This window comes from Gorilla gorilla, chromosome 19, assembly GCF_029281585.2.
Source record: "Gorilla gorilla gorilla isolate KB3781 chromosome 19, NHGRI_mGorGor1-v2.1_pri, whole genome shotgun sequence".
NCBI lineage: Eukaryota > Metazoa > Chordata > Mammalia > Primates > Hominidae > Gorilla > Gorilla gorilla.
Window position 1 is genome coordinate 79,491,934 of NC_073243.2, and position 27,355 is coordinate 79,519,288.

Sequence of the window (27,355 nt, forward strand, 5' to 3'; positions counted from 1 at the left end):
TCAAGTGGATTTCATCCCAGGGATGTAGGGATGATGGAAGTCAATATATGTGATATATCACATAAACAGAAATAAAAACAAAAACCATATGATCATGTTGATAGATACAGAAAAGCATTTTATAAAATCCCGCATTGCTTTATGATAAAAACCCTCAACAAACAAGGCATAGAATGGACATACCTCAAAATAATTAAAGCCTTATATGACAAACCCACAGTCAATATCATACTGAAGGGGGGGGAGTTTAAAGCATTGCCTCTGAGAAATGGAACAAGACAAGGATGCTCACTTTCACCACTTCCATTCAACATACTACTGGAAGTCCTAGACAGAGCAATCAGGCAGGAGAAAGAAATAAAGCACATCAGAAAACAGAAAGTCAAACTATTGTTGTTCACTGATGATATGACTGTATAACTAGAAAACCCTAAAGACTCCTTCAAAAGACTCCTAGATTTCATAAACGAATTCAGTAAAGTATCCAGTTATAAAATCAATGTACAAATATCAGTAGCATTGCTATACACCAACAACGACCAAGGTGAGAATCAAATCAAGAACTCAATCCCTTTAACAATCGCTACAAAAACAAAATACCTAGAAATACACATAACCAAGGAGATAAAAGAGCTCTACAAGGAGAACTATAAAACACTGCTGAAAGAAATCACAGATGATACAAACAACCAGAAACATATCACATGCTCATGGATTAGAAGAATCAATATCATGAAAGTGACCATACTGCAAAAGTAATCTATAGATTCAATGCAATTTCTATCAAAATACCAACATTATTTTTCACAGAATTAGAAAACAATCTGAAAATTCATGTGGAACCAAAGAAAGAGCCTGAATATCCAAAGCTATCCTAGGCAAAGGTATCACATTACCTCACTTCAAGTTATACTACAAGGCTATAGATACAAAAAGAGCACGGTACTGTTATAAAAATAGATACATAGGCCAATGGAACTGAATAGAGAACCCAGAAATAAAGCCAAATACTTACAGCTGACTGATCTTTGACAAAAAATACAAAAATAAAACTTGGGGAAAGGACACCCTGTTTAATAAATGGTGCTGGGAAAACTCTAGAGCCACATATAGAAGAATTAAACTGGATCCCCATCTCTCACCTTATACAAAAATCAGCTCAAAATGGATCAAAGACTTAAATTTAAGACCTGAAACCATAAAAGCTGTAGAAGAAACCTAGGAAAAACTCTTATGGACATTGGCCTATGCAAAATATTTATGACTAGGACCGCAAAAGCAAATGCAACAAAACAAAAAATAAATCAGTAGGATCTAATTAAATTAAATGGCTTCTGCATAGCAAAATAAATAATCATCAGAGTGAATAGAAAACCCACAGAAAGAGAGACAATATTTGCTAACTATGCATCCAAAAAAGACCAATGTCCAGAATCTACAAGGAACTCAAAAAAATCAGCAAGAAAAAAAGATAACCCCATCTAAAAGTGGGCAAATGAAATGAACAGACATTTCTCAAAAGAAGATAAGTGGCCGAAAAACATATGAAAAAATGCTCAACATCACTAATTATCAGAGAAATGAAAATTCAAACTACAATGAGATACTATTTTACCCCTGCAAAAGTGGTCATTATTTAAAAGTAAAAAATAAATAAATAAATAAATGTTGGCATAGGTGTGGTGAAAGATGTGGTGAAAGGCAATGCTTATACACTGCTGGTGGGAATGTAAATTAGTAAAACCTCTATGGAAAACAGTATGGAAATTTCCTAAAGAACTAAAAGTAGATCTACCATTTGATCCAGAAATCCCACTACTGTGTATCTACTCAAAGGAAAAGAAGTCATCACATAAAAAAGACAACTGCATACATGTGTTTATTGCAGCACAATCCACAATTGCAAAGACATGGAACTGACCTAAGTGCCCACTGACCAACAAATGGATAAAGAAAATGTGGTATATATACACCATGAAATACTATCCAGCCACAAAAAAAGAAGAAAATAATGTCTTTTGCAGAAACTTGGATGGAGCTAAAAGTCATTATTCTAAGTGAAGTAACTCAGGAATGGAAAACTAAATACTGTATGACCTCACTTATAAGTGGAAGCTAAGCTATGGATAATCAAAGGCATATGGAGTGGTATCATGGACTTTGGAGACTCGGAAGTGGGAGGTTGGGAGGGAGATGAGTGATAAAAAAAACCACATATTGGATGGTGTACACTAGTTGGGTGATGCGTGCACTAAAATCTCAGACTTCAACACTATACAATTCATCTATGTAACCAAAAACTACGTATACCCCAAAAGCTATTGAAATAAAAATACACACACACACAGCACAAACACACACACACATATATAAAAAGTTTTTAAACAAAAATTATGCAATGTTGGGTGTACTGTTATATATATGTCCACAAGTTAAAATTATTAATTGTGATGCACAAATCTTCTAGATTCTTACAGAATTTTTTTATCTGCTTGTTTTATCAATTATACTAAGTCAAATGTAATATTAAGTTTGATATGGTTTGGATTTGTGTCCCTGCCCAAATCTCATGTGGAATTGTAATCCCCAGTGTTGGAGGAGGGGCCTGATGGGAGGTGATTTGGATCATGGGGAAAAATTTGCTCCTTGCTGGTCTCATGATAGGGAGTTGAGTTCTCATGAGATTTGGTATTTAAAAGTGTGTAGCATCTCTCCCTCCATTCTCTTTCCTCCTCTGGCCGTGTAATATATGCCTCCTTCCTCTTTGGCTTCCACCATGATTGTAAATTTCTTGAGGCCTCCCCAGCCATGCTTCCTGTACAGCCTATGGAACTGAGTCAATTAAACCTCTTTTCTTTATAAATTACCTAGTCACAGGTAGTTCTTTATAGCACTATGAGAATGGACTAATACAGAAAATTGGTACTTAGAAGTAGGTCATTGCTATAAAGATACCTGAAAATGTGGAAGTGACTTTGGAACTGGATAACAGGCAGAGGTTGGAACAGTTTGGAGGGCTCAGAAGGAGACAGCAAGATGAGGAAAAGTTTAGAACTTCCAGGAGACTTGTTAAATTGCTGTGACCAAAATGCTGATAGTGATATGGACAATCCAGGCTGATAGTGATATAGAAGTCCAGGCTAAGGTGGTCTCAGATGGTGATGAGGAACTTGTTGGGAACTAGAGCAAAGGTCACTTTTGTTAAACATTTGCAAACAGGTTAGAGGCATCATGCTCCTGCCCTAGAGATCTATGGGACTTTGAACTTGAGAGTAATGATTTAGAGTATCTGGTAGAATAAATTTATAAGGAGCAAAATGTTCAAGATGTGGCCTGGCTGTTTCTAGCAACCTATGCTTATACTGTGAGCAAAGAAATGACTTGGAACTGGAATTTATATTCAAAAGCAAGTTTGTCCAACCCGTGGCCCATTGGTCACATGTGGCCCAGGATGGTTATGAATGTGGCCCAACACAAATTTCTAAAATGTCTTAAACATTATGACATTTGTTTGCAAAAATTTTTTAGCTCATCAGCTATCATTAGTGTCAGTGTATTTTATGTGTAGCCCAAGACAATTCTTCTTTTTCCAATGTGGCCCAGAGAAGCCAAAATATTGGACACCCGTTTTTAAAAGGAAAGCAGAATGTAAAAGTTTGGAAAACTTGCAGCCCAGCCATGTGGTAGAAAATAAAAACCCACTTTCTGAGGGAGGAATTCAAGCTAGCTGTAGAAATTTATGTAAGCAAAGAGAACTGATTGTTAATAGTCAAGACAATGAGGAAAGTGCCTCAAAAGCATTCTAGAGACCTTTGCAGCAGCTGCTCCCTCACAGACCCAGAGATCTAGGAGAAAAGAATGGTTTTGTGGACCAGGCCCAGGGCACTACTGCCCTGTGCAACCTTGGGACACTGCTCCCTGTGTCCCAGCCACTCTAGCTCCAGCCATGGCTAGCTCCAGACATGACATATGTCAGGCCACTGCTCCAGAGGATGCAAGCTGTAAGCCTCAGTGGCTTCCATGAGGTGTTATGCCTGCAGGTGCACAGAGGGCAATAGCTGAGGACTGGGGACCTCCACCCAGACTTCAGAGGATGTATGAAAATGCCTGGATGTCCAAGCAGAAGTCTGCTGCAGGGGTGGAGCCCTCATGGAGACCCTCTGGTAGGGCAATGCAGAGGGGAAATGTGTGGTTGGAACCCTACACAGGGTCCCCACTAGGGCACTGACTAGAGGAGCTGTGAGAAAAGGAGAAATTTTAAAGCTGGGTGTCCAGGGGAGACATCACATGTTGGCAGGTTCTGTGATGCCCCCTGAGCCGCAAAACCAGTAAGTTTTTATTAGCAATTTTCAAAGGGGAGGGAGTGTACGAATAGGGTTTGGGTCACAGAGATCACATGCTTCAAAGGCAATAAAATATCACAAGGCAGAAGGTCAGAGCAAGATCACAAGGTCAGGGCAAAACTAGAATTGCTAATGAAGATCCATGTCCCACTGGGCACACAATGTCACTGATAAACATCAGGAAACAGGGTTTGAGAGCAGACAACCGGCCTGACTAAAATTTACTAGGCAGGAATTTCCTAATCCTAATATACCTGGGGGTGCTGCAGGAGACTAGGGCATGTTTCATCCCTATCTACAACTGCATAAGGTAGACACTCATAGAGTGGCCATTTTAGAGGCCCTCCCTGGAAATGCATTCTTTCCCAGGGCTGTTAATTATTAATATTCCTTACTGGGGAAGAAATTCGGCGATATTTCTCTTACCTGTTTTTGGCAATAAGAGAAATATGGCTCTGTCCTGCCTGGCCCCCAGGCACTCAGACCTAATGGTTATCTTCCTTGTTCCCTGAACATCACTGTTATCCTGTTCTTTTTTCAAGGTGCCCAGATTTCATATTGTTCAAACACACAGGCTTTACAAACAATTTGTGCAGTTAATGCAATCATCACAGGGTCCTGAGGCGACATACATCCTCAGCTTATGAAGACGATGGGATTAAGAGATTAAAGTAAAGACAGGCATAGGAAATTATAAGACTATTGATTGGGGAAGTGATAAATGTCCATGAAATCTTCACAATTTATGTTCAGAGATTGCAGTAAAAACAGGCATAAGAAATTATAAAAGTATTAATTTGGGGAAAGAACTAACAAATGTCCATGAAATCTTCACAATTTATGTTCAGAGATTGCAGTAAAAACAGGCATAAGAAATTATAAAAGTATTAATTTGGGGAAAGAACTAACAAATGTCCATGAAATCTTCACAATTTATGTTCTTCTGTCATGGCTTCAGCAGGTCCCTCTGTTTGGGGTCCCTGACTTCCCACAACAGTGTACAGTGTACTTTTGAGTTAATGCTGAAATGAGTTAAGACTTGGGAAACTGTTGAGAAGGGATGATAGTATTTTGCAATGTGAGAATAACGTGAGATTTAGGAGGGGCCAGAGCTAAAACGATATGGTTTGGATTTGTGTCCCTGTCCAAATCCCATGGCAAATTGTAATCCCCAGTGTTGGTGGAGGGGACTGATGGGAGGTGATTGCCTCATGGGGACAGATTTCGCCCTTGCTGTTCTTGTGATAGTGAGTGAGTTCTCATGAGATCTGGTTGTTTAAAAGTGTGTAGTGCCTACCCCTTCACTTTCTCTTCCCCCTTCTCTGGCTATATAAGATGTGCCTCCTTCCTCTTTGCCTTCTGTCACAATTGTAAGTTTTCTGAGGTATCCTCAATCACGCTTCTTGTACAGCCTGTGGAACTATGAGCCAGTTAAACCCCTTTTCTTTATAAATTACCCAGTTTCAGGTAGTTCTTTATAGCCATGTGACAATGAATTAATATGAAGATGAAAGTAAAATTTCCCCCCAAAAAAGATACGAGAACAATGAACAAATCAATACATAAATTTAACAGCTTAGATAAAATAAACTAATTCCTCAGTAAACACAAACCACCACAACTCACCCAAAATGAAATAGAAAATTTGAATAGCCCTATTAAGAATTATGTTAAGAATATAAAGTTCATAACTTTTTAAAACTCCCAAAAAGGAAATCTCTAGGCCCAGATAGTTTCAATACAAATTCTACCAAACATGTAAAGATAACTAACATAAATTCAATGCAATCTCTTCCAGAAAACAGAAGATAAGGAAACACTACCCAATTCATTTTATAAAGCTAATATTACCCTGATACCAAAATCAGACACAAACAGTACTGAAAAGAAAGGAAAACTACAAAAGAATATCTTTCATAAATATAGATGCAAAAATCCTTTTAAAAATATTAGCAAATAGTATTTAGTGATATATAAAAAGAATTGTACACCATGACCAAGTGGAATTAATTCCAGAGATGCAAGCCTGTTTCAATATTTGAAAAATGAGCCAATGCCACCTTAGGTAACTAGAAAAAAAAAGAGCAAATTAGATTCAATGAGAAAAAAAACTAGTAAAAATTAGAGCAGAACTCAATGCAGTTAAAGATAGAAAAAACAGTAACACCAAAAGCTGATTATTTTAAAAGATCAATAAAATCAGTAAGCCTGGAGCTAGGCTAACTAAGAAAAAAAGAGAAAGAACACAAATTACCAATATCAGAAATGAAAGATGGGATATCACTACAGATTCCATGGACATTAAATATTGCCCACTCTCAGGTAGTTCTCTATGGCAATGTGAGAATGAACATTTCTCACACGTTCATTATGTGAGAAATATTATAGAATAAAGAATAAAGGAATATTATGAACCACTATATGCCCCAATATTTGGTAACCTAGATGAAATGAAACAATTCCTTGAATGACACAATCTTTCAAAACACAGACAAGAAAAAATAGGCAATGTGAATAGGTCTCTTTTAAAAATTGAATCAATAATTAATAACCCTCCAAAAGAAAAATCATCAGGCCCAGATAGGTTCACTGGTGAACTCTACCAAATATTTAAAGAAGAAATTATGTCAGTTCCCTGAAATATCTCTCAGATGACAGAAGCAGAGGGAATTCTTTCTAACTCATTCCATGGGGCCAGCATCACCCTAACACTGAAACCAGTCATTACAAGAAAAGAAAACTAGCCGGGCGTGGTGGCTCACGCCTGTAATCCCAGCATTTTGGGAGGCCAAGGCAGGTGGATCACGAGGTCAGGAGTTCAAGACCAGCCTGGCCAATATGGTGAAACCCCATCTCCACTAAAAAAAATACAAAAATTAGCCGGGTATGGTGGCACACCCCTGTAGTCCCAGCTACTCGGGAGGCTGAGGCAGGAGAATCGCTTGAACTTGGGAGTCAGAGGTTGCAGTGAGCCGAGATCATGCTACTGCACTCCAGCTTGGGTGACAGAGTGAGACTTCATCTGAAAAAAAAAAAAAAAGAAAGAAAGAAAAGAAAAGAAAACTACAGACCAATTTCTCTGATAAACAGAGACACAAAACCCCTCAAGCAAACTGAACCCAACAATGTATAAGAAGACATTTGCTCTGCTCCATGTGTCCCAGCCACTCCAGCTCCAGCTATGGCTAAAAGGGACCCAGACACATTTCAGGCAGAACACATAATACAACACAATCAAGTGGGATTTATCCCAGGTATTCAAGGCTAGTTCAACATTCAAAAATTGATTAATGTAATCCATGACACTGACAGGCTAAAGAAAAAAATTACATGATCATACCTATAAATGGAGGACAAACACTTGACAAAATCCAACACCCATTTATGACAAAATATCTCAGTAAAATAGGAATAGAGACAAAATTCTTCAATTTAATAAAGAATATCTCTTCATATTTATGAGAATCTAGAAGCTTTCCCACTAAGATCAAAAGTAAGGCAAAGATGTCCTCTTTCACCACTCCTTTTTGACACCATATTGAAAGTTCTAGGTAGTACAATAAAACAAGAAAAGGAAATATAAGTATACTAATTGCAAAGGAAGAAATAATACTTTGTTCACAGATGACGTGAATGCTATGTAGATTTAAAAAAAAAACACTCCTGAAACTAACAATTGTAGCAAGTGATTGTACCCAGCCTTGAAGGACACAAGGTTAATAAAGTGAGTTGTTTTACTATATACCAGCAATGAACAAGAAGTATTTAAAATTAAAAACTTAATACCATTTACATTAGCATTCTCCCAAAATTAAATACTTAGATACATTGAACAAAATATGTATAAGATCTATATGAGGGAAAATACAAAATTCTGATGAAGGAAACAAAAGAAGCTATAAATAAATGAAGAGATATTCCATGCTAATGGATAGGAAGATTCAATGTTATTAAAATGTTAGTTCTTTCCAACTTAATCTATAGACTTAATGCAATCCCAACCAAAATTTTAGCAATTTACTTTGTGGATATTCACAAAATGATTCTAAAATTTATATGGAGAGTCAAAACACACAGACTAGCCAATACAGAATGCAAGGAGAAGTGGAGAACTGACACTATCGGACTTCAAGATTTACATTAAAGGTATAATCATCAAGACCATGTGATATTAGTGAAATAATAGATAAATAGATAATGAAACAGAATAGAGAGCCCATAAATAGACCAACATAAATATAATCAACTTATCTTTGACAAAGTGGGAAAGGCAATGTAATGAAGAAAAGACAGGCTTTTCGACAAATGGTGCGGAACAAATGAACATTCACATGCAAAAATAATCCAGACACGCTTTGGGAAAACTAACACAATAAATCTTATATTCTTCAAGAAAATTAATGCAAACTGGATGACAGAGTTAAATGTACAATATAAAACTCTAAAATTCTTAGAGATAATATAGGAGAAAAATCTAGATAACCTTGCTTTTGTCAATGACTGTTTAGATACAACATCAAAGGAATTACCCATGAAAGAAATAATTGATAAGCTGGATTTTATAAAACTTAAAAATGTCTGCTCTGTGAAACACACTATCTAGGGAATAAAAACACTAGTCATATACTGACAGAAAATATTTGCAAAAGACATCTGATAAATCAACTGCTGTCAAAATTTACAAAGAACTCTTAATACTCAACAATAAGGAAATTAGCAACCTGATTAGAAACTAGTACAAAGACCTTAACAGGAACCTCACTGAAGAAGATATACATATGACAAGCATATGAAATGATATCCCACATCATATGCATTTCCATGGTGAAGAAAATGCAAATTAAAACAAAAACGAGATACCACCACACATCTATTGAAATGGTCAAAATCCAGAACACTGACAATACCAAACGCTGGCAAAGATATGGAGCAATAGGAACTCTCCTTCATTGCCGGTGAGGATGCAAAATAGTGCAGCCACTTTGGAAGACAATTTGGCTGCTTCTTACAAGACTAAACATAGTCGTACCATATAATCCAGCAGTAACACTTCTTGATATTTACCTAAATGAGTTGAAAACTCTTGTCCACAAAGAAACCTGCACAAGGTTGTTTATAGCAACGTTATCAATAACTGCCAAAACTTAAAAGCAATGAAGATGTCTTTCAGTAGGTGAATGAATACACAAACTGTACATTCAGATAATAAAATATTATTCAGCACTAAAAAGAAATGAGCTTTCAAGCCATAAAAAAACTTCAGGGGGCTGGTTGCAGTGGCTCACACCTGTAATCCCAGCACTTTGGGAGGCTGAGGTGGGCGGATTATGAGGTCAGAAGATTGAGACCATCCTGGCCAACATGGTGAAACCTCGTCTCTACCAAAAATACAAAAATTAGCTGGGCATTGTGGCGCGTGCCTATAATCCTGGCTACTTGGGAGGCTGAGGCAGGACAGTTGCTTGAACCAGGGAGTCGGAGGTTGCAGTGAGCCGAGATTGTGCCACTGCACTCCAGCCTACCAACAGAGTGAGACATATTACTAAGTGAAAAAGGCCAATCTGAAAAGGCTACATATTGTATGCTTTTACAACTATATGACATTCTAGAAAATGCAAAACTAAAAAGATCAGTGGTTTCCAGGGGTAGGAGAGTGGAGAAATGAATAGGTGGAGCACAGAAAATTCTCAGGGTGGTGAAAATCCTCTATATGAGAATATAATGGTGGATATATGTCATTATAAATTGGTCCAAACCTATAGAATGTACAACACCAAGAGTGAACTCTAATGTAAACAATAAACTTTAGGTGATAATGATGTGTCAACATATATTCATCAGTTATAACAAATGTACTACTCCTGTGGGGGATGTTGAAAATGGGAGAAGCTATGTATATATGGGAGCAGGGAGATTATGAGATATCTCTTTACTTTCTTCTCAATTTTGGTATAAACCTAATACTGCTCTTAAAAAATAAACACTTTTTAAAAAATTAATCAATATAGTCCATCATATTAATAGGCTAAAGAAGAAAAGTCACATGACCATATCAACTGATGCAGGAAAAGCACTTGACAAAATTCAATACCCATTCAAAATCAAAAAAAGCTCTCAGAAAACTTCCGTGACTTGATAGAAAGCATCTACAAAAACAAAACAAAACAGATAGTTAATAGTATATCCAATGATAAAAGTCTGAATGCCTTCTCCCTAAGACTGGAGAAAAGGCAAGAGATGTTGCTCTCCCCATTCTTATTCAATATAGTGCTCAAAATTCTAGCCAAAGTAATAAAGCAAGAAAAGAAAGTTGAAAGGCATATGAAGAGAAAGGAAGAAATAAAACTGCCTCATTGGCAAATGACATTATTGTATACATAGGAAATCCCGAAGAATCTTCTAAAAAAACCATCTTAGAGTTAATAAGACAGTTTAGCAAATTCACAGTATACAAAGTAAACATACAAAAATTAATTATGTGTTTACATACTAGCAATAAGCACATGAATACTAAAATTAAAAATATAAGGACTTAGAAAATGAGATATTTAGAAGTCAATCTAACAAAACACATATAGAGCTAGGATGTTGAAAACTACACAACACTGATGGAAAAAATCAAAGAAGATCTAAATAAATCAAGACACATACCATGTTCATGGATCGCAAGACTTGACATAGCAAAGATGTCAATTCTTCCCAAACTAATATATAGATGTAATACACTCTTATTAAAATCTCAGCAAGATTTTGTAGACAAGATTATTGTAAAATTTATATGGAAGGACAGAGAAACTAAAATTACTAAAACAATTTTGAAAAAGTAGACTAAAATGGGAGGAATCAGTCTACCTGATTTCATGAATAATTATGTAGCTACAGTTATGAAGACTGTGTGCTATTGATGGAACAAAACCTAAAACTCAGATATAGACTCGCAAAAATACATCCAGCTAATTTTTTACAAAAGTGCAAAAGCAACTTAATGAAACAAAAACAGCCTTTCAACAAATGGTGCTGGAACAATCAGACATCCATAGGCAGACATCCAACAAAGCAAGAAAGGAAGGAAGAGAGAAAAGGAGGGAGGACGGGAGGGAGGAGAACCTCTAAGTCTCATACCTCATACAAAAATTAACTCAAAATGGATTATGGACTTAAATGTAAAATATAAATATGAGGTGGTGGTACCATGAGAGAAATGGGTATAGCTACAAAAGGATAACATGAGGGATTCTTGCGATGGAAAAGTGTGTCATCTTGACCACATCAGTGTTAAAATCCTGGCTGTGATACTGTGCAGTAATTTTGCAAGATGTTGCCATCAGAGGAAACTGGGTAGAGGGTACATACTAATACCTCTCTGAATTAGTTCTTACAAGTGTTATGAATCTACAACTATTTCAAAATAAAAAGTTTAACATAAAAATACTAAGAAATATCTCTCTCAAAAGTTTAACCCATATTTGAGTTTAAAACAAGAAAGGAAATCTCAATTCACCCAAAGAGAAAGGGAAACTTAAGGCTGGAGAGTGGATGGAAGTTAAAGCTGGATGGCCCTTGAGAGATCCATGACCAGCTATTCAGATTAAGAATTAGAATTTGATTTCCCAGCAGGGGCTGGAATTAGAGTTTTTGATAGAGTCAAAAACTGTATTCACTTTAGTAAAGCCTGAGCTAAGAAATGCTATGAACAGGAATTACATAATGTGCTATAAACAGAAATTAAAATGATAAGTTTAATGACCCAGGTACACAGTCCAGAGGATAAGTGCTTAGCAGAATTAGAACGCCCTATGAAAAATCAGAACCCCAATCCTGTCTCATGCACGAGGGTAGATATCTTGCACTATCCTTCCAGTGCAGAAATCTAAACTGAAATACTAACAACAAATTCACTTGGAACCAATCCAGTAGTGCTCCTGGCAACAGCAAAACCAAACCCACCCCCACTGCGATACTCATTCCTGAGGATAAATTCAGAATCTAACTGATTAAAGAACACAGTTCCTCCATCAAAAAGCTGAGAATGGAAGAAATTAACTAAACTGTTAAAACAAACAAATTCCACAATGCCAAAGTTGTGAAAATGTTGACGGGAGAAGGGTAGTGAAAATGGTGGCGATCACAGAGGACAGCTGCTGAGCCGAGACACGGCCTGACTCAGTCTGGGAGCAGCCTCAAAGAGGACAAGGGCTGGAACCATGCTAGAGTATATTAAATGCAGGAAGAAGGTTGTCCCACAGCTTCCCATAGGTAGCTTTTCTAGGGTCCTCAGTTTGAAATCATCTGAGTCTGCTCCAGAGGAGACTAAATGAGTCTCAAATCACAGACAACTCCAAGAGCCTCCAACATCTCATTCAGATGACCACATCTGAAACAAACAAAGCCAGGCTTGCACCCCAGGAATGACAGGCAGACGTCCTGGTCCACATGAATGTGTTTCTTCCTAAGAAGGACTTCCCAAATGCTACTTCTGCCCCTAAAAGTGGAGAAGGGCTTAGAGCCAGCAGATCCTAGGCCTGCCATCCTGTGAATTTGAATGTAGGGCCATACCTGGGTGAAAGAGAGAACAACTACACTGGATGTCAGACCCTAGACACATGATCAGAAGTCAGGTACAAGTCCAACCACTATCCTTTGGACTACGACCACTCTAGGTGGACACTGGCAAATTTTGGTACACAAGCAAATGAACTTGAATCCAGCCAAGTAGTGCACACACAGAAAGGAAAGAAACTCATTTGGCTTTGGGTGCCTTTTTTTTTTGTAACCATCCATTAAACATCCAATTTTGTGTAAAAGGTTCCAAAATAATCCTCCCAGTAGAATTTCTTCTGGCAAAATCATTCACTGATCTGGATGTGAAAATTTCCCATCATCTTAACTAACACTTTGTGCTTCTGAACTTCGTATGAATCTGAAATCTGAATCTGAAAATGCCTACATGGTAGTACTCCTGCTCCTTGGGGACATTTGAAATTGAAAGGGTCCTAGTATTCTATTCCCAAGCCTAGGATAATGCTAAACAATATGCAATTTCCCTTAGAAAGCACAAGATGAAAATAGGGAGCAATTTACAGCAGTGGTTGCACCCCTGGTTGCTCATTAGAATCACCTGGGGAGATCTGGTACTTTAGAGTAACATTGGCCAATACCACCCATTAACACCCACTTATGCTAATCCAGTGGTTGGCAACATTGACTGCAATTTAGAATCTCCTGGGGAGCTTTAAAAAATGCTGATGCTTGGACTCTACTCTCAGACCAATTAAATCAAAACATCTAGGCTGTGGGGTTGGGGCATGGGTCCATTTTAAAGCTAGCCAGCTAGTCTTAATGTTGAGCCAGGGTTAACAACGACTACTCTAGTCCAGGGCTTCTCCAACTTCAGGGGGCATCAGAATCTCCTGGACAGCTAATTAAAACAAAGGTTTCAGACAAGCAGATCTACAGAGACCAAATGTAGATCAGTGGTTCCCTAGGAGTGGAGGAATGGGGGAATGGGTAAGTGACTGCTAAGGGATATAGGTTTCTTTGTGGGCTAATGAAAATATTCTAAAATTTATGGTGATGGCTGCACAACTCTGAACACATTTAAAGCCATTTAGCTGTAAACTTTAAGTGGGTTAACCGTATATATGTGAATTATATCTCAATAAAGCAGCTAAACACACACAGAGACATTTTTGCCCATTCCCCCGAGATTCTGACACACTAGGTCTGAAGTGCAGCCCATGGGTTTGTCTTTGTAATGAGCTCCCCATTCAATGTGATGTTGATTCTGCAGGTCCACCGACCATACTGCTCCATCCCATGGAAAGATGCTCATGTTTAATGAGCAGGATAATGTTTCATCATCCAGAACTTTCTCCAGTTCTGGCCATAGAGGACCAGGTGCCATAATGCTTCCAGGGTTGTCTCACAGGAATGAGAGCCAGGATTGCAAAGGCGAGATGTGATGTGAGTCCAGAGCAAGCCTAGATGATGACAGCCGTGGAGCTGGGAAATGTTCTGCAGCTCAATGAAGCCCCTGATGAGGCCCAGAGAGAAGAGGAAAAGAAAAATAGAAAACCATTCACCATTCTTGATTTTCTGCTATGATCTAATTAGGGGAAAACGATAAACACCTAATATGAAAATCCAAATTTACAGAAAGAGGCAAAGCAAGACTTTCCATTTATTGTACAAAGCAATTCATCCCCAGAGGTCCTCTGGAAAACTTAAACTGCTGGATAATGTTTTACTGAATTTTCTCACAGTATTCTAGCAAAGCCAAACTCCAGAGATACAAGATAAACAGAGCCCTAAATTACAAAGTACAGAAATTCTTAGCAAAATGGCAGTAACAATGGGAGGATTTGGAACAAGTGCCTTTTGTAGGAATGCCAATGCCACTAGAAGTTTTGCTTAGCAAACCAGCCCTGGCACAGGGACCAAGGCCAAAAACATGGACTCCTCCACAACCACCTTCGAGACTCTGGGATTCCTTCCCCTGCAGTCACTCACTCCCTAAACACACACCTCAAAAAATCTCAACAGAATTCCTGAGCATTGTTTGCCCTGCAGTTGCTGGTGGGGCCATCACTGTTGCTGCATTTTGAGATATAGCATATAATGATAGAAAGACTTGAACCCAAAGTAACTTGCACAGTGAATTTATTCAGTATCTCCAAACTGTCTCATCTGCTAAAACGAGGCAAAGTGGACAATGTACATAAACCACATAGTAAACCACATATCCCAGTGCCTGGCATATTCGAATAATAAAATATAATAACAGCAGCCAATATTCATTGAGTGTTTATTATTTATTAAACACTCTTCACAATTAAAAGTGTCAGTAAACTTTTTCTGAAAGACCAGACAGCAAATATTGTGCGGTTCTTCAGCCATACAGTAACTACACCAACTACTCAGCTCTGTTGTTGCAGTTTGAAAACAGCCATAGACAATCTATAAACACACAGCATATCTGCCTTTCAATAAAACTTTATTTATAAAAACAAGAGGCAGGCCAGATTTGGCCTATGGTTCATAGTTTGCCAAACCTTGCTCCATGAGACAGGTACTACTATTATCTCCATTTTACAGATGAGAAAACAGAGGCACAAAGGGATCAACTGACTGCCCGAGGTTCCCTCATGAAGTCTGATTACGAAGCACACAGAGTCAACTATTACATCACAGCAGCTTCTATCACCATCATTATTCATAAATTCTCAGTCCAAATCTAGGTTCTGCTCATTCAAAATACGCTGTCCAGCCAGTCAGTTGCCTCAGAGCTGCCTCAGAGGCTGAAAACCAAACTCAAATCCTCCCTCTTCTTCCCCCTCCAACCCCACACTGATGTTGCTGGTTGGAGTTCTGTCTGCCTCCTCTGAACCCTCAGTGCCCTTACTCTTTGTATCTCTCAAGTTGATCTCTTTTATTTATTAAATACTTTCTCGCCAACCACTTTGGAGGCCAGGATCATCACATCACAGGGGTTCAATTCCCATATGTCAGTGCATCTGTGAACCTGTTGGTAGTAGGTCTACCAGCTGAGATTCTAGGGGCCAGGGCAGAGGAAGGAGATGCCAGAGCCCACACTCACCAGTCCATGGCAGGCACTGAGGGCTGCCGTCCCAACTCTGGTGCCCTGCTGTAGAACCGTGCCACTGAGATGGCAGAGGGGGGCAGAGGAAGCCATCATCTTAACATGGGAGAGGTTCCCATATCTCTTCTCCATGATGTAGCTATTGGAAAGAAATCCTTGATTGACCGTCAAGTTAAAAAACAGGTCCTTCTCCTCGTGAGAAATTCTGTAGTACACCCAGTCCTCTGAGCCATCCAAATCTCTCTTCCTCCTGCTGCTCGTGATGGGATAGTGCAAGCCATATGACAAAAAATGCCCACTGGCATCTACTCGGACTGGACCCACCACGTGGTATTCTGGCAGGCCCTTGATAAAATGCTCTGAAAGAAAAGGAGAAATGGAAGAACAGTGAGGGAGATTGGTAGTAAAGCAAAGCCACTTTCGTTTGGAACTTGAATGCTAGCTTTTTTTTTTTTTGGAAATGGAGTTTTGCTCTTGTTTCCCAGGCTGGAGTGCAATGGCACGATCCGGGCTCACCGCAACCTCCTCCTCATTGGGTTCAAGCAATTCTCCTGCCTCAGCCTCCTGAGTATCTGGGATTACAGTCATGTGCCACAACGCCTGGCTAATTTTGTTTGTTTTTTTTTTTTTAGTAGAGACAGGATTTCTCCATGTTGGTCAGGTTGGTCTTGAACTCCCGACCTCAGGTGATCCGCCTGCCCTGCCCTTCCAAAGTGCTGGAATTACAGGTGTGAGCTACCATGCCCAGCCACTAGCTTTTTAATTACAAAATCCCACTGTTGACTTGAAGTTTAGAGATCCTTTCCATCACACAAATACTGTTAACATTAAATTCCCAGAACAACTCAAATTTACCTAGTGCTTCCTCCTCAGTGACATGATATCAGGTGTTTTACCAGAGACACATTAAGATGGGAATTAATCCGTGAGGGGTACTGTTAGAAAAGGGGCAAGATCTGAATGAGGAACAGGAATCTTTCAAGTCTAGAGTTCAGAAAGACAAATCACAGAGCTTCACTGTGGATTATAAGGTGCTTCAACACATCAAGAACTTCCTGATAAAGTCAGATTAGAGGGAAAAAAAACACAAAATCATGGAGAACTCATCACATGCACGCTGACAAACCTCACACCAATTACAGCATAAGAGTGTTCCATAATGCAGCAAAGAGTGCATAAAAGAAGCTGGGTTTTAAAAAAGTGTTTACCAAATTAATATGATAAGGAGATATGTCAGGATCTGAGGCATTGGCTCAAAACATAAAAACTGCCACTTTAAAAATGCAAGACTGGAACCCTTGATCCTTCCCCACACAAGAACACATACACATTTTGACCTACTCAAATTTGCCTCCCTACCACTACCTCCTTATTTTGATGTTTGAGAATAACAAAGGATCTACCTAGGAGGGAATTTATCATCACTCTGGATTACACTTCTTCTTTTTTTGTTGTTTTGTTTTGTTTTGTTTTGCATTGTTTTTTGAGACGGATTTTTGCACTTGTTGCCCAGGCTGGAGTGCAATGGCATGATCTCGACTCACCGCAACCTCCGCCTCCCAGGTTCAGGTGATTCTCCTACCTCAGCCTCCTAAGTAGCTGGGATTACAGGTGTGCACCACCATGCCCGGCTAATTTTGTATTTTTCGTAGAGATGGGGTTTCTCCATGTTGGTCAGGCTGGTCTTGAACTCCTGACCTCAGGTGATCCACCCACCTTGGCCTCCCAAAACTATTAACCATTTAGTAAGATAAACTAATATTTTGAAACAAACAAACAAACAAACAAACAAAAAACCTTCTACTTATCACCTCTCAGTTGTAGTTTTGCACTTTGGATCTTGCTTTTACTTTGCTCATGTAACTTCCCCAACTAGAATGTCTTTTGCATTCTATCAAAATCCTGTTTAAGCATTCAAATCTCAACTCAAATCCTTCCTCTTTATTCTCCTAGTGTCCCTGGCTAAACTTCTCTCTCCTTTCCCTGAACCCTCATGCCCTTACTTTCTGTACCTCCCAGAATGGCTTTATTTTATATTGCCTTTTATTATATGATTTATCCCCAAATCTGCCAGAATCTTGCACATCACAGGTGCTCAGTTCTTATATGTTGATGTATCAGTAAACACTATTGCAGCTGGTTAATTAAAATAACTGGACTTGATGGGCTACAATTATAAAAGAGTTTTTTTTTTTTTTTTTTTTTTTTTTCCAGGCAACTACCTCCAAACCCTTTGTGGAATCATTCTTCTCTGCCTTGGATGAAATATGGGGCAGAACACAGAGTTTTCACTCTCAGGTACTAACAAATGGTCTCCATTTTTAGGTGTAAAAAGCCCGGACCCATTACTTCCTACTGCAGCAGCTAGGCACAGCAGACCACATGGCAACATGGGCAAATCTTCACAGCAACGCTCCACGAAAAACAAGAAATAAAACAAGCTAATGCAGAGCTATTTACATTCATGGAAAATACACACACACTAAAACAATAATACAAAGTTTTCCAGAACACACTGGAACAAGAAATACATATGGAACCCATTAAAATGGTTTTCCATGGGGAACAATTGGAGTAGGGAGTGGGAACAAAAATGCATAAATATATATAACAAAAAAAGCTTTTTCGCAAATTCATGATACTAGTGTGCCATGAACTGAGGTGTGTAACTGACTCAGTCCTCTCTCCTGTCCACTCACTCCCTAAGAAATGTCTGCTCCAATCTGGTATTGGAGGACCTTCCAAGTCTAGACCTACCAAAGAGAGAAACTGTGGGTGGGTGAGGTGGATGCAGTCAGCTTCCATAGTATTTCCCTCTGGCTGCTCTTCTCCTCTGCTACTCACAGTGATGCCTCTGGCTCCTCCAGGGCTCGAACAGCGAAGGGAGTTGGGTCATAAAATATCTTATTCAGCTGGGTATAGTAACGGTGTCATCTAGCAATGGTGCCCTGTATGTAGTCAGTGTCCACATGCTGACTGGTGCCTTCTATTAAGAGAAGCTCTGTGTCCACTGGGAAACCTCTGCTCCCTTCAGGTCCCTCAATGTGGACAATTCCTCCTCCAACTGGCTGCCCACTGCCTTCCTATCTTCTACCCCTTTACTGAAACCACGTCACCCCTGCAGGGCATCCTCTTTGGCATCTTTTCAAGATGATCCACATCTTGTTGCCTTCCATGAGGTCTAAATCTGGCTCAAAAGAAGCAACCACGATCGCTGACATCCCCTTCACCCCCATCCCATGTCATGAAAATCAGGCCACTCCTGGCCGTGCTTTTGGTCAGCTCTGTCACCAAATGTCATTCCAGGCAGTCTTTTGCCTATCAGTATTTTAAGGCTAAAATGCTAGTGCCCATGCTCCCCAAGCCCATGGCAAACCCTCAAGATCTCTAGCTGTCCCTTCACTTGCCTTGAGTTGGGGCACAGTAGGGGGGATGAATGCCCTGGCACTCTCATCTCTCCTGAAGGAATTCTCTCTCTGAAATCTCTCCACTGGCCTTTAAGCCTCTCCTCACGTGCATACTAGGAGAGTGAAGGAATTAGAATCACACCATCACCCTGCAAGTCCCACACATATGGTCTGAAATTTCTCTTTAAGTGTATGTGGAAGATTAATCTTTTTTTTCTTCTCAGACTTAAGGTCTTGGCAGAAACTGACACAAAAGAAAGAGTCCCATTTGAATACCCTATTATACATGCAAGTTTCTGCATCTCCATCAAAACAGAAAAATAAGCATCTTTTCTAGCAGATTATTTTTTCCAAAAGCCAGACTGACTGATTTAAAGGGAGCACGAACGAAAAGCAATCACATTTTAAAACATGAATTCTGAATAAAATGTTATACTCTTCCAAGTCAAATGAGCTATAACCTATTGAAAAACTCTGAAAAGAGTTGAAAATATCTTATTTGTTATACTTAGAAAACAACTATAATAAAATTTAGGTTGTCATGAAACAGAAACCAACAAGTGTGATTCTAAATCAATCTTACATTATTAAAAAGTTACTCTAAATTTTTGTGTGAGTTGATATATCAAAATAATTGTGGTAATTTTGCAGAAATATGGAAACAATAGGATATAATAAAGGGGCAATAAATGTATAATTGCATCTCTACTATAATTGCAACTGTGAGATATATTAATATATATGCATATGAACAAAGCCTTTGAAATAATGGGTAAGAGTACATATTTTTATGATGATGAGATTTGGGGTGTGGTTTTTCCTTTTAAAATTTGTAGTTCCTCCGGGAGGCCGAGTTTGCAGTGAGCCGAGATCGTGCCACTGCACTCCAGCCTGGGCAACAGAGTAAGACTCCGTCTCAAAATAAAAAATAAAAAATAATAAAAAAAAAATTGTAGTTCCTGTGTTGCTTTTCCCAATTAAAAATAAATAGGTAAGAAGGATTGAATGGGAGAGTGCTGCGCTGGCTTATGACAGAACTATAGAGAATATCCAGTAGACAAGATAAGTAAGGCATGCCAGTGCCCCATGATACAAGGCAGTCTGACAATGATCACTCCCGATGCCCTGCTCACTGTGCCCATTACAGCTGGCTGCATCCTGAGGGAAGAATTCACCTTGGAAGAGGCATCCCTTGACTGAGACTGCTGGAGATGGGGAGGGGGCAGCTAGAGTAGAGCTCGAGATCTTCTCAGGCAATAGGAAAGCAAAATGAGTTTGGAGTGACAGATCCACAGGAGTGTTAGCAGGAGGCAAGGATGTGAGAAAAAGCAGGCCAGGGTGGAGGCAGCCTTAAATGGCAGGCTTGGTATTCTGCCATCCAGGCCATCCAGCAGAGAAGCAATAGTCCCAGATCTGAGTTAGAAGAACTGCAACGGGAAGAGTGTGGCGGAAGCAAACTTAATCTAGGAGTTATCTCAATTTATCCAGAAAATAACAATTTTTCTCATAAATTTTCTGACTTAAAATATCCCTTATAGAAACTGCCTCTGAAGATACATCTCACAGATTTAAATATGATTTTTGAAAGTATAAAGTGAAAGACTAAAGTTTGCCTATGCCCTAGCACCTATTGCCCAATAAATAAAAGAGCAAACAAATTTATAAATTTTGACCCAGTTGCTTTTGATCTAATGAATTTTTAAGAGAGCCAATTTAAGTTGGCTGTAGAATAATATGATAATAATTATAGTAAGTGTTTCATGAGCACTTGCTATGAGCCAGCTACCATAAGTCTTTCCTCCTTCGATACTCACAACAACCCTGTGATAGAGATTCAGTTGTTATCCCCATTTCATAGATAAGGAAACTGAATGTAGGAAGTCACTATGCCACGTTATATAACATTCCTTGGATTGAAACGCTGTGCCTCCTATTTCAAAACCATGCTCTAGCCACCACACTTCATTAGTAAATAAAGAAAAGCAGCTGCTCTTGGCAAAGAGTATAGCAGGGTTAGAGGTAATAACACTGCTCCCAGGGATGGTGATCTGACCAGACAAAAAGCGCTTCACCTCTTTACACCTCAATTAGCTTAGCAATCAATGGACTTAGTAATTGCCTCTTTGTTGGGCAAAGTGATGAGGGATAAGATCGGTTTTCCCTCCTGATCTAATTGCATAGGAGGCAGCTAAGCCATGGCAGCCCATAGGTGTGGATGGAAATCGGGGGTCACTTACAAAGTGTGGTTTGTGTTGGTGACCCAAGCTCAGCTACCTCAACTATACAATGGGCATAATAATAATAGCATCTACCTCCTAGGCTGGGAGTGAGGCTCCAATGTATTAATATATTTAATAGATTTAAAATTGTGCTTGACAAATAACATTCATTAGCTAAACATTAGCATTGTTGGTTTTAAAGGTAGGAACCTGGCTACCCGGGATCACTGTGGACATAAACATGTGTAACCTCCAAGCAGAGACAGGAGAGAAGCCCACACTCACCTTAGCCTCCTCTCCGTAAGCTAAGATTAGTTTGGCAGATTTGTTAGCTATAATCTTGGCCAATGAAAGCAGAACTCAGATGAGATATGACAGCGATGGAGAAACAGGTGTCAGGAAATAATAATAGCTCCTAATTTTTATGATTTCTATCGTCAAGTACTACATTAAGAGTATGCCGGCTTGGTGTTATCTAATCCTCACAGTTCTCTGAGTAAGCAATATTAACTGTATCCCTCATCTGGGACTATACTTCCATCTCCATAAAGTGACAACAATGAGGGATGAGGATTTGTTCCTGGGCAATATGATCCCAGAGCACACACTCCTAAGCTCTGCCCTCACTGCGTGCATCTCCAGGGTCTGTCACCTAGCACAGATGTCAAGGCGGGTTGTCAATAAGGTGTGGGGTTGGGAGGGCCAGAGGCTGAGATACAAGAAAATTACATCACAGTCTATACAAGGGTTTGTAGAAATATTATAAGCTCCAAATACTTTGATTTGCCTTGTTTAAAATTATATTTAAGGCCTTAGTCCACAAGTTTCAATGGTACTTCATGAGAAATTCAAGTAAAGGCTGCTGGCACAAGCACTTTTGAAAATACAAAACAAGGCATCTTTTACCCTCAGCTTAGAAAGGACAGAGGTAAGAGAATATTTACCTACTAGTTTTATACAGTTTAGGCTCAATCTATAGTAGTTATTCTTTTTTTTTTTTTGAGACAGAGTCCTGCTCTGTTGCCCAGGCTGGCACGATCTTGGCGGCCCACTGCAACCTCTGCCTCCAGAGTTAAAGAGATTTTCCTGCCTCAGCCTCCTGAGTAGTTGGGACTACAGGCATGCACCACCACACCTGGCTGATTTTTGTATTTTTAGTAGAGATGGGGTTTCACTGTGTTGGCCAGGCTGGTCTTGAATTCCTGACCTCAGGTTATCCATGCGCCTCGGCCTCCCAAAGTGCTGGGATTACAGGCATAAGCCACCACGCCGGCCTATTCTTTTTTCTTTTTAATGGAACGCTTCACAGATTTGCATGTCATCCTTGAGCAGGGGCCATGCTAATCTTCTCTGTATCGGTCCAATATTAGTATATGTGCTTCTAAAGCGAGCATTATCTGTACTTATTCTTTATATTTATTTCTATCTTAGAGACAATTGAATTTCTCAGATCCCTTTCTAAAAGACAAGATTATGAAATTCCTGTAATAGAGGTTTATTTTCATAATTATCTTCCATGTAAGATAACTGTAACCTTGCAACGCTATTTTTATTATAGAAATTTACACATGTTGGAATGTTGTGAAGAACTGTGTTGGTCTCCTCAAAATTGTAAAGTATACCACAGAAGGTTGGATTTGCTCATAAACTTTATGATAACTAATGTGCTAACTATATAGATTATTATAATCAACACAAAATATCAAATCTGTGAACTCTCTTTTTACATTAAGAAAATAGCTGAAATCCTTTCCTCCTTGCAGAATTTTTTTAATAGAATACATAAATAATTAAAACTCTTATCTGAAAACACTGCAACATTCCCTCTGTTTCTTGCACAAGCCTGGAGTTCATCTCTAATATGGAATAAAGTGACTGTCCTGTTGATTTCACAGAGATGTCAGGAGCAAAAGAGGTCATGGAACAGACTGGCGCTTTGTAAACAGCATAGGGGTAAACAAACCTAAGGGGATATGATTGGCTGTAGAAGACACGCGGCATGTTGTGTGCAAGATTAATATTTCCCGCTGTTCTGATACTTGGTTGTGAACCAAGAAATCCTGTGTAAGTCACAGCACATTCCTATATCACAACTGAGCAATGTGGAAAGAATACTGGTCAGTTAGTCAAATAGCCTGTTTCTATGTTTCTAGTCCCAGAAAGGACTGGATTTATCTCCATACTCCTTCCAACGACTAAAATCCTGACTTAGCCCAACTCTTAGAACTAGAAGGAACCTAAAAGGTAATGTAGTGTCTGAATCTGTCTCCAACTGTGGAACCCTGTGCAATTCCCTTTACCCTCCTCGTGAAGGGGCATTTATTAGGTGCTCAATCATATATGTTGACTAACTGATGCCCTAGACCTCCCATTCCTTATCCATAAAAGTAAAAATGGGGGCCAGGCATGATGGCTCATTCCTGTAATCGCAGCATTTGGGGAGGCTGAAGTGGGAGAATTGCTTAAGGCCAGGAGTTCAAGATCAGTCTGGACAACATAGCTAGACCTCATCACTATTAAAAAAAAATTAAATATTTCAAAAATAAGAATGGGTGAGATGATCTCTGAAGTAATTTGCAAGTTTAAACGTTCAGGATTTGAATGCATTCAAAAATGCTATCAAAGTGGAAATGGAAGTCTAAGGAGATTGGTTATTTGTGAGGCTGTAGGTAGGTCATTTGGAGGGGAAACCCCAGGCCATCCTAATCCCAGATAGCCTTAGAATTTCATTCTCTACTGGTTTGCCCTCATCCATCCCTTCCTCCCTCTTTCTGACTCTCCTTCTTAATTCTAAATGTAAGTCTGCTTAGAAATTTCTCCTTTGCACCAAATGTGGATTATTTGTAAATCCACTAGGGAATTGATTGTGGTTGGTGAAATGCTTTTAAAAACTGAAATTATTGGCTGGGTACAGTAGTTCACACCTGTAATACCAGCACTTTAAGAGGCCAAGGTGGGCAGATCACCTGAGGTCGGGAGTTGGAGACAGCCTGGCCAACATGGTGAAACCTCATCTGTACTAAAAATACAAAAATTAGCCGGGCATGGTGGCACATGTCTGTAATCCCAGGTACTTGGGAGGCTGAGGCAGGAGAATCACTTGAACCCGGGAGGCAGAGGTTGCAGTGAGCTGAGATTGCACCACCGCACTCCAGCCTGAGAGACAGAGCAAGACTCGATCTCAAAAAAAAAAAAAAAAAAAAAAAAACCTCAAATTATTTTTAAACCTAAATAAATATATATATCACCAATAAGCTTGGAGCACTTTATAGGTTTTTTGAACAGTGGATACTCTCAGCACATAGCTCTAGATAGAGGTAACTAGGGAAAATAATCATATCTCACTTTCCAGAGAGCAAAAACCATGGCCCCGTGGTGTCCGCTTCACACCAAGCTGAATTCCCTTACAAAGAAGATGTGGAGCAGAGCTGAAAACCAACCCAGGAGAATGTGTGTCTTTGAACGAAATCATCTCCAAATGCCCTGGGAAGTGCTTGCAGGCTTTGTTTGTGCTGCCCCAGAAGGGAGACTTTTCACAAAGGAACTGTTTTTCAAAGAACAACAAGCCCTGCTATTTTAAACTTGGGGGTGGGAGATTGTATCTGGACCGTTTACACAAGTGAGTGCTGGCTGACTGTCATCTTAACGCCAGTGTTTGCTGGCTCCAGCTTTCCAAGTAAAGCAAAGAGAGGGACTTGCTTCTGATACGTCTTGAAGCCACAGCAGATGAGTTGTCCAGCAATATTTGAATTTTACAACATGGGCAGAAAACCCTGCTTAGAAATCCTAAACAAGGACAGGCTGGTGATGTTTATCACCCGAGTGGCCTTGGGAATTAAAGGGATATCAGAAAGCCATGGAGGACACTTCCCCAGGCTTCAGCACAGTCAGCAAACACAGGACTTAGTGCACGCTAACCCAGTGCTCTGTGTGCGTGTGGGTGCATATGCGTGTGTGTGTGCGTGTGTGTCCCTATTATTGCTACAGGACAGTGCTGCATGATTCTAAGAGTCAGACTACCTGAGCTCAAAACCCTGCTCTACATTAGCTGGCCTCATAAGCTCTCCAAGCTGCAGCATCCTCATCTGTACAGCAGGGACAGCAACACTGGTACCTGCACCCTGGAAGGCTATTGCCAGTGATCGGATGGGCTGACACAGAGTGCCACGCGGTCCATTGCTGCTGCTAGGACTGTTTACCCCCAGAGCTACAATGAACCCCCCACCAAACATGAAGGTGCCTCTGACCCTTCCAAGTCCAATAAACTGCTGACTGTTAGGCTTAAAAGAATAAAACAACAACAACAAATTGTCCACCAGAACGCTTCCAATGCTTCCTACAATAACATGAGTTCAGTAATTCATAAAGAGAAGCAGCCAGCTGTGGTCAGTGAGACAGGACAGGAAAAAGTGAGCCCTTATGGAGGTATAGTTCTCCCAAAAGGACGATTCTTTTAAAAATACAACCCTAAATCTTTCCAGGAAACCAAAACACAGCCAAGCCTGCTCAGTAGGGGGGAAGAATCACATTTCCCCTTCCCTGACCAGAGGTTTAAAACTAACTAGAAACACTGCAATGACGGCCAGTAGCCAGTTAGCACTTAAAAAAAAAAAAATTTTCCATGTTTAGAGTCTGAAAAATAGGGGATCAAAACAGTTCAGCATTCAAAGAGGAGACAAAAAAGAAAAAGTTACCAGCTACCTCTTGGGTCTTTCAAAGACCGCAGTGTCATCCCTGTAAAAGAGAGAGTGAGGTACTCACCTTTCTATAAGAATGAAGGACTCATCACCTTAAGCACTGAATTCTGAGAAAGCCTAGGCTCCTGAGGTCCCAGCCCAGATTTCCTTACAACGCAGCCAAATGGCTTTTCAGAGTTCAGTTCTGCCGGGTGGGGGAAGGGAAAGGGGAGCAACAAAGTTCCCGCAAGTCTTACCACCACTGTTTTAAAAAGAAATAAAGAAGAGTCACTAACCTTGCCTCCTGTCCGGGAAGCGAACCGGGCCTGGCTGAGGCTGTCTCCCATAGCAAAGCGCCCCAAAGTTAAGGAGCTGAGCCACCACGGAAAGGTTTGCAAGCCAGCTCCTCTGGGCACATGGCATGATTCAGATGTTGGGGAGAAGAAAAGTCAAAAAAGTTTTAGCCCTCAGCTCCAGAAATAAAGCGCTCGCCTGTGGCCCAGCAGGAAGATGCAGGGGTGCATGGTCAGGCGCGAAAAGGCAGCGACTGCAAAGCTGCCCGCGATCTCCCTGTGCTTTTTTAAGCAGAAAGGAGCTAGACACCTTTTTCCCCTCCCTCCTCCTAAAAGGGGAGTGATTCAGCTGACAGTGTCCGCTTTCGGCGGGGTGTGGAATGGGCCAGAGCGGGAGGGTGCAGCCCACCCCGGTCCCCACCCCTCCGCCTCCCGCATGCCCCGCGGCCTCGCAGCCCGCTCGGTGCATCTTCCTCCGGGACTCCCACCCCCGCGCTCCTCCGGCCCCGCCCCGAACGCCAGGCCCAGCTGGCCGAGCCGGCCAAATAGGGGAGACCCGGGAGAGCCGCCCTGGGAGGCACTGGAGGAAGCTGCGAGTGAGAGGCCCACAGGCCAGCCCCCCGGCGTGCTTAAATACAAGCTCAAAATGATGAGAACAGAGTTGAGGCAGAGGGGGGCCCCACTCCCTCCATCCTTCCGCGCTCAGCGCTGCCCCCTCCCCTGCTGTTCTCCTCCAAGTTCCTGAACTTTTCCCAACATCGCTCTATCAAGACTCCTCACCCACTCGGACCGCTCTGGGATTCTCTTCCACTGGAAAA

At 40.3% G+C, this 27,355-nt stretch overlaps 1 protein-coding gene and 1 non-coding gene across 3 annotated transcripts in view; both read right to left on the reverse strand.

The window, feature by feature from the left end:
* The window catches only part of ADAMTS12 (ADAM metallopeptidase with thrombospondin type 1 motif 12), a 374,077-nt gene extending 347,073 nt beyond the window's left edge, over nt 1–27,004 (reverse strand). Inside the window, exons 1-2 of one of the 2 annotated variants that reach the window (XM_019013727.4) lie at nt 26,541–27,004; nt 15,940–16,301 (exon numbers count right to left, since the gene is read on the reverse strand). In XM_019013727.4, the coding sequence (XP_018869272.4) occupies nt 15,940–16,301; nt 26,541–26,667 (489 nt within the window). In that variant the 5' untranslated portion in view covers nt 26,668–27,004. The remainder of the gene's footprint in view (nt 1–15,939; nt 16,302–26,540) is intronic. The other variant, XM_055367552.2, reaches the window with a different exon arrangement.
* Nucleotides 22,856–22,962, reverse strand: LOC115931389 (U6 spliceosomal RNA). The gene has a single exon (XR_004067888.1). It is a non-coding gene; the product is annotated as a U6 spliceosomal RNA (small nuclear RNA).
* Nucleotides 27,005–27,355: the final 351 nt, after the last annotated feature.